The sequence below is a fragment of the Cydia splendana genome, chromosome Z, assembly GCF_910591565.1.
Source record: "Cydia splendana chromosome Z, ilCydSple1.2, whole genome shotgun sequence".
In the NCBI taxonomy this organism is placed as follows: domain Eukaryota; kingdom Metazoa; phylum Arthropoda; class Insecta; order Lepidoptera; family Tortricidae; genus Cydia; species Cydia splendana.
In genome coordinates, this window is record NC_085987.1 from 26053863 (window position 1) to 26066389 (window position 12527).

At 38.3% G+C, this 12527-nt stretch overlaps 1 protein-coding gene across 1 annotated transcript in view; it reads right to left on the reverse strand.

Annotated features, from left to right (window-relative positions):
* Positions 1-3988: 3988 nt before the first annotated feature.
* LOC134804740 (coatomer subunit beta') overlaps positions 3989-12527 on the reverse strand; it is a 29060-nt gene continuing 20521 nt past the window's right edge. Inside the window, exon 18 of the mRNA XM_063777941.1 lies at positions 3989-4157. Coding sequence (XP_063634011.1) covers positions 4107-4157 — 51 coding nt within the window. The 3' untranslated portion in view covers positions 3989-4106. The remainder of the gene's footprint in view (positions 4158-12527) is intronic.

Here is a 12527-nt window from a genome sequence, read left to right on the forward strand (position 1 = left end):
CGGATAACAAACGTTACGTTACACTCGAAGGCCTAGCATCCATCATCTCACAGAACCTCAAGCATTCGTTTCTCACAGCCGCCCATCGCCATGCAATCAGATCGCATTCCGGTGCTGACGTGAAGAGCGCATTAAGTAGAGAGAGAGCGCGCGGCAGTGGCGAGTTCTTTCGCTACACAGTTCGCGCAGCCGGCACAGCTAAAATAACGCGTCTCCGAGGCCTGAGCTCTATTCTGGAGACACCTGGAACAAATAGTCGCACGAGGCGGCTAACTAGTTCCGGACAATCCGACGCTCCGCGCAGTGTTCGGCACGCAGTAATTATCAAATTAAAAGTCCGTCTGACCTCCAATGAGTTGTATCCAAGGGTTCCCAAGAGGTACTTGGTTGGATATAAAAACGGGTAGTACCCATAAATCTTTTTGTACAAAAACCTTAAGAAAGCCTTTTGCACTTCTCCAGCAGCAACGCGTACGTTGATTCATGTGGTAACCATGCGATCGATGAAGCCTCTAACTTGCTCCTAACCAAGGCGTTATAAACTAGCTTAATAGCCAGTGGATCTTTGAAGTTACGCATGTTGCGGATTACAAAGCCCAGTCTTCGATAGCAGTCGGTAGCAAGTGACACTATATGCTCGTGGAATGTGAGACGCGTATCGAAGACCACACCGAGATCCTTAACAGAAAACACACGATTTATGGGCTCTGATCCCAGAAAGTACTGTGCAAGTATTAGAGCGCGCGAGCGGCTGAAAGTACAGACACAGCATTTGGCAGAATTGAAAAGAAGTTTGTTCTCCATACTCCACCGAAAGGCCAAGTTGAGATCCGCCTGCAATGATTCACAGTCTGTTCCTTGCTCCACACAGTAAACTAACTTTAAATCATCAGCGTACAGGAGACATTGACAAGACTTTAGAACAGACTGGAGGTCATTAATCATAATTCCGAACAGGAATGGTCCTAGTATGGAGCCTTGACTGACGCCCGATCGAGTATGATAAGGAGCCGAGACAAAGCAACCATGCCGGAAAAATTGCTGTCGATCACGTAGATAACTTGCAAAGAATTTCAGCAATCCAGTAGAAAAGCCAATGCAGCTTAATTTTTGCAGCAAAACATCGTTATCCACGCGATCGAAAGCCTTCCTAAAATCGAGATACAGTACATCACCCTGGATACCTCTATCAAGGTATTCCGAAATGCTATCAACCATGATCAGAAGATTTGTGTTTACCGAGCGATTTGGTCTGAAACCGTGTTGAGCATCACACAAAAGAGGTCTAGTCTGTACTGATAGAGTTCGATGGAGTATGGACTCAAACAACTTAGCCAGTCAGTGTAGGAAGAATAGCTATTGGCCTGTAATTTTCCACCGTAGTAACATCACTCCCCTTTGGGATCGGCCTTACTCGAGATACCTTGCATTGATGCGGGTAACACCCAGTACTGAGGGCCAAGTTGAAAATAAAAAGCAAAGGAATCTTAAGGCTCTATGCACATCCTTTTAAGATATACGCCGGCACGTTATCGGGCCCGACCGAAGAATTGGCCTTCATTCGTTTAATTCCTGTTTCCACCTCTTCCACTGATATACACTTAATGTGAATGAGGTTTGCATCAAACTTTTGATCTCCAGTCTCCTGCACGGTCGGGTCCAGACGCGGAATATCAGGAAAGAATACCCCTGAAAAGTAATCGGCAAACGCACTAGCTACCTTATTTCCAGTAAATTTTCGCCCACCAGACTCTATACTAGAGACAAAACCACCCTTTGTTTTCAGGCTGTCGAGATGTTGCCAAAACGCACGGGGATTGTGTCTTACCCTACTCTGGATTCGATCGAGGTAATCATCATAAGCAGACGCTATACGTTCCTTATCCTATTTGGTGTACGTTTTTTTGTACTTATTTAATTTGCTGTACCTAATGTATGTTTTTATGCCAAATAAATATTTTCTATTTCTAAGTATTTCAACTATGGATCTCAATTTTGAGAACTCGTAGTAAATGTCTTTATTTTTAGTGGCTTTCCACTTCCTGTGAAGTTCGCCTTTTCGTTTGAGGTCATTGATCAGGTCTGAAGTGTACCAAACGGGATAACGTCTACTTGGTTTCCTCGGTCGAATCCGTTTCGGTATACAGAGATCAAAAACCTCATACAATTTTTTATACAAAATATCAACAGCACTGTCAACATTGACAGAACTGACAACTTCCTGCCAGCAAATCCCCGAGATTAATTCATACAGAAGTTCATAGTTTCCCTTAGGAAAGTTCCAGTCCTGCTGCCCGTCCACATTGCCAGGTTCCAGGCGTTTGGTTGGGGCTCGACACGCGAATCCATTCGTTGGAACCGATATCTCCAGAGGAGGATGGTATGCGTCTGACCTTGGAACCAGTCCACCATCCGGCATCTCTAGTACCACGCAATTAGGAATGCGCTCTGACATCAGCACAACATCTAGTTTACCTCCATGAGCATTCACCATGAGCTCACCTCATTTATTTCTTTCAAACCACAAACAGTTAAAAAATAACAATAATAACTTAGAACATTCTGGGACGAATAAACTGGATTCAAATTTAGGTCACCGACAATAAACACTGCACCTTTTAGCGGGTCAATCACAGACTCTACTTTGTGAAACCAGGTGAAATAAGTATCGTCTGTTGCACTGGGAGGAATGTAGACAACGCACATATAACACGTGTACACCACTTGTTCAATAACAAACGACACCCATAAGTCTTCACCACTTGAGGTCTCCAGGTGTTGACAGCGAAGCAGTTCCAAATCAGGTCGCGCGCTAGCAGCACACCACCGCCGCGCGCGCCCGTGGCGCGGTCCCGGCGCAGCATGCTCCATCCGCCGCACGTTAGCTCAGCGTCATTAACCGCATCAGTGAGGAACGTCTCGGTCACTGCTAGAATATCAGCGTCTAGTGATAGAAGACTTTGTTTGAAGAAGCTAAGTTTACTGTTATTTTTAGCTTTACTTATTAATACTATTCTATACATATATATTCTAATGCTACATAAAACTTAATCACTTAGGGTCGGTTGCACCAAACTCTTTGTCATCGTTAAAGAGTTCGCTAAATTTTATTGTACGGAAAGTTTCACAGTAAACCGCTGCGGCGCGCCGGCTGACGTTGATCAGTCTGTCAAGTGCGGATGGTGCAACTGGCATCTAGTCAGAGATTTGATCAAATCGCTTAACTGTAGACTAAACTGTTGTATTCTGTACTTGCTTTCGTCATTTCACTAAACCGTTCAGAGATTTAATCTACTATCTTGCAATTGAGACTTTATCATTTCACTAAACCTGTTTAGCGAAATGATAAAACTAGTTGACTTTTTGAGTTCGTTTCGTCAACTTATTGTCGTGGTTAGGGATTTTGTCAAATTCCTAAACAAATCTAGTGAAATGAAAAAGCGTTTCGCGTTTATTGGCCGATTTTGTCTTTTCACTAAACAGAGTCAGTGATTTGGTCAAATGACTTAATTTTTCTAGGGAAATGATGATATGGATTCGCCATTTTAACATCCTGCGTGATTTGATCATATCCCTTAGAGATTTGTTCAAATCTCTGTTTTGATCATTTCCCTGCGACAGATACATAACTGTGCCATCCGAATGCCACATTTAAGCAAATTCATCTTGCGGCCCGGGATTACAAGGCAAAACCGCCTTTGTATCCATCATAAAAAAAAGGTGGAGTACCTACCGATGGTATAGACTTGAACGAATCTGTTTTGAACGACAGCGGTGACGCTCGCCACTCTCCGCTGCCCGTACCGCCGGTCGCGTGCGTTCAGTCCGTGGCCTTAAGTTTTGTCCGAAACAGATATCTCAACGACTAAACATAAATATTGCCAAAACCAAGCAGATATACTAGAAAAGAAAACAAATTTAACTATGCACATTATGTATTACTGTACTCTACGTAAGTAACAATAAGGGTTAAGTAACAAAACAAACATTTCAGAAGAAAATTTGTATAATAGGTACTTTAATCTTACATGTATTAGCACTTTAGGAAATACATACTTTATGATTGTAATAATAATATAAAATAAAACTTTAAATACACTTATATGTTAATCGGAGGAATCGAACCGGAGGAAGCTGGACTCATCTGACGACAACTCCTGAAAAAAGAAACTATTAAAAGCTACTAGAAATGGTAACTTTACGGTACAATAAGGGTAACCTAGCAATTAAAGGTGAAAACTTGTATGACATTGGTAATGGCTAAAAGCACTTTTAAATGCTAATATGATTACTGTAAAGTAAGTTTAGTTCCGTTTTATTTAGCATTAGAAAAAAACTACGCGATCTTAACGTTAAGTATTACTTATGAAAGAAAAAGAATGTAAATAATCGTATATGATTCACAATTGTTACATATATGCCATGACTTATTTATCAAAAGTGTTTTTCAATAAAAAGACACGTCAAGATTGTTTACCTTTCTTCTAATGCAAAAAAACGAACTATAGAAACTACTGAAATGAAAATTGTCTTCAACATTACGTGCAAATGCCATTCTCTTACGTTAAATCAAAAGTCAAAAATGTACCTATCAACAGTTTTTTTATGAGCACTTTCACTCCCTCTTCGTGTATAGACTGGCCAACATTTTGGTCTTTACTCGTATAGGTTTAGGTCATACTGAACTTTATTTACCCTTTATTGAGACAAGTTTACCCTTTGAGATGAGTTTCGAGTAAATACCAAAAAATATGTTCTGGGAATGCACTTTCGAGAAAATTGATTTACGATCCTGAGCTCAAGCGATAATTTAGGCATTCTACTATAATTATAACCGACGTACGATAATTTGATACAGGTACTATTAACACATTCAGTGCTGAAAACCCGACTATCGAGTATTTTATGATTTCGTTCCCAGGCCGGACGACCCGATAGTCGGGATCGTGGTACTATATTGCTTTTTATGACGAAATTGTTGTGGCCTGGCGCGGACGTCTTGTTTGGCTGGGTTGCAATGAATGTGTTAATAATACAACCGCGAGCAATTTGTTTTTATATTCTTGTTTGTAAAAATAGATAGATTATGTATCTATTTACAGCTAGCAAATAAGCGAGACGGTCATGCCTGAACAATGATCTAAGTTAGTGCATATCAGCATATTCCACGAGAACAATTACGCAATAATTACATGATATGGGCACACGACAAAATAAAATCCAAGCATTAAGGGGCTACCCCACGCCAATGACCTTCGATCTGAATCCTTTAGTTTTCTAATGTTTTTTGTAGCTTATTATTTTAACAGCAACGGCTTTAAGCAATATACATAGTATCCCATATTTACTTCAAAGTTTATTGTCTTCTAGATATTTGGCATCAAAGTTGAACAATTTTAGGCTAAAAAACTGGTTTTCTGGCCATAACTTTTGTGTTAATTAGTTTAAAATTAAAACCCTGGACACGTTTTACGAGACGTCTAAGACGAACCCAAATATGTAGATTTCGTTCATGTAAGGATCTTCACTGCAAACTAGATACGAAAAAAGTGTTTTTTTAGACAATGTTTAAAAATTTCATAAAAAAATAAGTATTCATTTCTTTTAAAATCCGGTGGACAAAACCGGAGATAAAAGATTGAAAAACCGATAACCGTTTGTCTTATAATTCTATCTGTAGTGCAAAAAAAGGACATACGATTAAAAACTTGTCAAAAATCGATGAAAACCTCGGGTAGCCCCTTAAGTAAGCCTTGCAAGCCAACACTCCGTTAGTTCGTACGTCACTCAAGGGGGATTTGGCCCAACCTATTTTATATTGATTACCTACTACATATTAATGCAGAATTACGTTTACAGGTTTGGTTTTGGTTAAAGATTCGGTACGCGTCAAATATTTACAGCTTCGAGTTCATTATCTTACAAAAGATACGTGAAATTACGAATTTTAAGTTAAAAGTGATGAAATACAGAATATTCTGGGATTTCCATTCCGCATAAACTATATACGAGGGCTGGCCCGAAAATTGTTAGCTGCTCTGGCTCTACTCATACGATTACAATATTATATATGTTGCAGTCAAAAGTGTGAACTGGTCAAAAGAACTTTTAACCGACAAAAACAGGCAAAACTGCTTTTGACTGAGCATGTTGGTCAAAAGTAGTTTTACCTGAAAATCATACCTATTTCTGGCAGCAGTTTCGTTTTTAGGGCGTAGCAAAAAAAAACCCTAACCTACCTATCTCTGGGAACAGTTTCGTTTTTAGGGCGTAGCAAAAAAAAATAACCCTAACCTACCTATTTCTGCGAGTACTTTTGACTGATAGTAACAGTCACAATTACTATTAACCAATGATTTTCAGGTAAAACCATGGTCTAATAAAACATGGTCTTCTATTCCCAGAGTGACACGGGCCTACGTCACAATAACATTGCCACTTTATTTCAACATAACTTGTTACATGGGTACATTATATCTATGGTTAATAAGTTAAATTATTTCTTTATAATTTTATAATTTTCATTTATATGTATTTTATCTAGTGTCCGACCGAAACAAGTTTTTTTGCCGAAACCGAAACCGAAACCGAATGTTCGGCTTTGGCTCTAGTTTCGGCCGAAACCGAAACCGAAACCGAACCTTTTGTAGATTTGTTAAAATCGTTGAAAAAATGTCATAAAACCGCTTTTACACACATATTATGGGGCTGTCAACACCCAATGTCCTTGAAATTGATGTTACTTAAGCAGTTTTTTAAGAAAATTACTAGAGTTAGACCAAGATAATTCTGCATCGATTTTGATAACACACGCAGTGCAAGTGTTATTTTAAACGTCAAAACTTTTATGAAATTATGACGTATAAATAACATTTGCACTAGTTGCATTGCTATCAAAATCATTGTAGAATTTTCTTGATCTAACTCTATTCATTCACCAGCTTCGAGCAACGCCGGCTTCCGACACATCGGAAGGGAGGGGCCCAAGCGATATCTCACCGTACAAATCTTTCTGCCATTTTTCGCGGGGGGAAAGGTGCACACAGTCGCACTTCTCACACACTTACATACAAAATCCAATCTGTAATGACGACACAAATACATACATAGAAAATGACACACGTCAAAGACAAATCTTGCAAACCTCGATCTCTTTTTGTGTACTGACGAGTGACAAGTGTCACAACACGCACACTAACACATTTTCGTTGACGTATGTTATTGTATTCTGAGAGATGAGAAGTCGGATTTGTCGCTCGACCGATCCGCAATTTGTACTGAGCGAGCAAAATCGATAAATCCAACAATTACATGAGACTAAAATATAATAATTGTGTTTGAATGTAATTAAACGTATGATATGTAAAAAAAAATATTACATGTGAAATGTAACACTTTCTTTTTGAAAATATGATGTCCCCGACCTCTTTTTATAACAAAAAACCGAGCAAACAGGCATTTTTGTGCAGCAGTGTTCACGTGCGCGTCTGGACTCGGTCTAGTGAAAAATCCAAGTTTTATTACCCGCGCTAGATTAGATTGACGCGCTAATCTTGTACCTCGGCAGAGGGGAAATAGTGCGAATACCGCCTCCCTTCCGTGTTGCTCGAAGTTCACCAGTCAAGCTAACATGTAGATATAGGGTCAACTAAAAAACCAACCATAAATGCGAGCGCAGCGAGCGCGAAATTTTTTGTTGACAAATATCGCAAAGCCGGGTACCGATCTTCAACTGGGCATAAACGTCCGAAGTTCCCCAGTGAGGTGAACTTTCATGCGAAGTTAAAGCCGTGCTTCAGGCTTCAGGATAAGTAGTTGAGCACAGACTCCAACCAATGTCCATTGTATTAAAAAGCGAGACCGCAGGCCGAGCATGGCGCAGCGAGGCCAAAGGCTAAGCTAATGTAGAGGACATGTGGAACACAAACCAATGGTAAATTGAGGTAAAAAGTGAGGCTAAGGTCGAGCATTCGTATGATAAACTGTACTGGGGACACTTTTAAGAGTTTTTTCTTCGTTTTAATCAATTATCAGCTGTTCAGCCTCGCAAAATATAAACTATTGAGAAAATCAACTTTGCGGCACTAGTTGAGCGTAGCCTTTAGCCTTGCTTAAAATTTGCCATTAGAGGTTATGTAGGCAAATAACTGAATAAGTGAATGAATAAGAGCGAAAAAGACATCGTTCCACTCGGGCCGACCTGATACTGGGGGCCCCGACATGCTTAATCCGGCCCTGCTTAAAATCACCATTAAACGGTTCTAATGTCGTGAGGAAGCCGGACTAGTCCCGATAAGGCCTAGTTTACTCTCTGGGTTAGAATATCAGTCTGATGGCAGTCGCTTTCGTAAAAACTAGTGCTTACGCCAATTCTTGGGATTAGTTGTCAATTGGACCCCAGGCTCCCATTCCCATTGCCACGACTCGGCAAAAATTCCGGTATCACGCGAGGAAGATGATGAGTTTTCTTATTATTCTCTTGCCCAGGGCCCAGTAACATGCGACAGTGCTATCTCATTCACTCCGATACAATTAGACAGTGTGCGCGTTATAGGTATTGACAGCCTCTTAAGACTGCGTCGACCGTCCAGTGGCGCCCTCATTAGTGGAATTGTATTTTATAATAAACCAATGAATTTCTGTACCTATACATGAATCAGTATCAGTATATGTATGGTATTAATATTGTCATACTTATTCCCCAACTTGGTCTTTGTCCGAAGTACCATTTCGTACGTTTCGGCCCGGCCGAAAGGTTCGGCCGGTTTTTGGCCGAAACCGAGACTCCAGCCGAAACATGTTTTTTTGGCCGAAACTGGCCGAATCCGAAACCGAACCTTCGGTCGGACACTAATTTTATCTTAAATTTTACAATAACACGTCATTTTTAATTATTCGTTAGCAATATCTTCCGATTCACGACAGAAATTTCAGACGTTCGGGTAATTCTGTTTACACTACTGACAACACAGGATAGCGCTGTCACATTTGACAATTCGGATCTAGATAACTTCATGCCCTGACCGTCATCCTTGTCGAACGCGTGTTAATTGTTATTTCCTTCTCGCTCAGTGTCAGCAGTCGCAGTGTTTTCCAAACTTTTCACGCCGTAAGCTTGGTAATTAATGTGTAACTGTGAATTAGTTTTTCAAACGTTTGTCTTGTATAGATAAATAAAGTTTAATTTAATACATTAGATTTGTGTTATTTTACTATGTTTCTACATGAATAACTTAAAATTAATGCCGTTAAAATAATTTTCACCGTTGGTTAAAATTCTCCCACGATCATACGCGAATCTCGGAATAGAGTACCAGGCGGAGTATATTATTATACCATGGGTAAAACTACTTTTGACCAACATGCTCAGTGAAAAGCAGTTTTGCCTGTTTTTGTCGGTTAAAAGTTCTTTTGACCAGTTCACACTTTTGACTGCGACATATATACCATTGTGAGGGATATTTCAATGCTATAATTGGCCATGAAAAAAAAGATAAACTAATATATGCTAATAGTTTTTATTATATATTTTTTACTGAAAGCTGTTTTGTATAGAGTTAGAAATGGCTTAGAAATATTTGTTACAACTAAACGTATTTCTTATTGAAATCTTTAAAAACGATCTCAAATTTACCCGGGACTAATTATTCGGTTCCTTTTGCTATCTCCAATGTTCAACAGATAATTTTTATATGATAAAGAACATTATTATCTGACATTTCTACTTTTGATGAAATTACTCAATGTTGACCCCTATTAAGTCATAATTATGTTTAGGTACTCAATCAAAACAATTTCCACGTAAATCAAAGGTCGAGATTCCCAGTAAGCAGCACCTAAAAAAATATATTTCTTTATAAACAAATACTGTTTATAAAATGATAGCACACACGGAGTCTCATTTACATATCATCATATTCATGACTGTTGGTTGGGCTTCAAAAAAATATTGTCAAAAAAGTAAGCGCCTTCTAAAAATAAATGCACCTCAATAAGTAAAATCCCTCACATATATAAATAATAAATAATATTGCAATCGCATGAGTACAACAGTAGCAGCTAACAACTTTCGGACCGTTCGGACCAGCCCTCGTACAAACAGCAACCCTCCTAACTAGTGATCCAAAGGACTCGAGCCTTTGGAGCTCTTTTTTTAGGGCTCGCCTCATCTCTTAACGCCTAAAAGGCTAAAAGCCTATTTAGCTCTTTAGCCCCCGAGCCTAGTTCTATTTAAGAGCCTAGACTCTTGGGGCTAATAACCTTATTAAGCCCCTAAAAAAAAGGCTATTTAGCTCTTTAGCCCCCGAGCCTAGTTCTATTTAAGATCCTAGACTCTTGGAGCTAATAACCTTATTAAGCCCCAAGAGTAGTAAAAATTAAATAAAACTAGGCTCGGGGGCTAAAGAGCTAAATAGCCTTTTAGGCGTCAAGAGATGAGGCGAGCCATAAAAAAAGAGCTAAAAGGCTCGAGTCCTTTGGATCACTACTCCTAACTGTACATCGGTGGACCTTATTACAAAAGGTTTCATATTACCAGACTTAGCTTTTGCATTTTCAAACCAAGTATTATCGAAATCAAATGTCAATTGCATTGCATTATAAAAAAATATATTGTTCATAAATCAATAAATGACGATGAATGTTAAAAATATTATCATAAGTCATAACAATCATTCATTCATTCAGTTTCACTTTCCCAATTTAAGATCGAATTGTCTATGGGTTTAATTTTTTTTTCCGATCAAAATGTAAATGGCGCCAATTCCAGTCCCTAATTCTCTTAACCGTTAGATCAGAAGAAATATATCTATATCTAGCGAGTCTAGCGACCCACCCCGGCTTCGCACGGATTAACGAATTATACACATACACCTACACCTTCCTCAAGAATCACTCAATAGATAGTTGAAACTCGCATGAAAATCCGTTCAGTAGTTTTTGAGTTTAACCCGAACATCATACAAACACACAAACAGACAGACGCGGCGGGGGACAGTTTTATAAGGTGTAGTGATACTAGTGATAAACCTACATTTCTTGTGTTTGACTTTACTCGTTATCGAAATGAATAGTACCTAGATTGTTTAACTTACTGATATGATTCACTTTCCACCCTTGGTTAACAATCTACTATACGTACCTACCTTATTTTTCATAGAACTCAACTAAGTAAGACTTGTAATTTTGGATATATAAATAAGACAGTGGCTAGAGCAGATAAACAGACCGAGGCGTTCTACAACTATACCAACATAACTTTGCATCCTAAAAACAGTAGTACAAGTTACCTTCTACCATTACATCCATTTGTTTACGTTTAATGCAAACAGAAAAAGAAAAATTGTTAATCAATTATACTAATGCATCTATCTCTAACTCTTCACCTTGACATGATACCTATAAACATTATACTTCATTATAGTGAGCTCATACCGTTCTTTGATGGTTCTTTGTTTACAGCTGGTCTACGGTAGATAGCTTGAACTACGTCACAGTCCAAACTTCTATAATAAATATAGCAATGCCTAGATATATACTTCTTACTAATACAAGTCACACCATTTTTACAGCCAGCGATGTCTAACGTTGATCACACGCAATAGCTTGTTCTCGCCAAATAAAAAAACCAAGCAAAATAATAAATGTTAGACAGAATTTAAACTTTACTGTGTTCCTTTTGATTTCAGTTTATTTCAAAAGAATATTTTTCAGTCCTAGTCAAGTTTGGTAATCTTTGAAGACCTTAAACTGGTTTGAAGATGTTTTATCACTTATTTTTTCTTATAAGCACATGATCAGTGTAAACTTGCCCCTGATTATCAGTCTCACTGATATACTGTCATAAATATCTATTATTTAGTATGTTATTTGGGTCCAGAAGTGAATGCCTATCAAAATAACTATACTGCAGAAAAACTACAACGCAAATTGTCTGGGAGGAAAAAAAAACTTACAATGAAAACCCGTTTCGTTTTTGTTGACCGTATATTTTAACAAGTAGTCATTTTGTGAAGTCATTTAACGATAGATATTCAAGTTAGTGCGCTTAATAGTTCCCCATTGGCTTTCTGCTTTATATATTTTTTTCTACGTAAACATTTTGCATTGTAGGTTTTTGTTTTTCCTCACAGACAATTTGCGTACCTAGCAGTTTTTCTATTTTGAGCGGTAAAGATTCACTTCTGGACCCGATATTTTTACATTAACTGCAAATATCGGGCTTTATTGACATTGAAAGTTAAGTAAAGCCCTTCTTGTATCTGTGAGTGAAGTTTTCAGATAGACATTCCAAATTAGAAATTGTAATTTACCGTAGGGTCGGCAAACTAATTATTTTATTTTATTTTAAGATTTTGATAAATCCTGCACTCAAATTTAATTGTCACAAATGTCATAACTCATAAAGTTAAGCATTAAATAGTTGTCAACGTCAAGTAACTAAAGTAATTACTAATTATAGACTGAACTATAGTTATTTCATCTCAATATACATGCAAGAGGAGCTTTATTTATCTTTTACCTATACC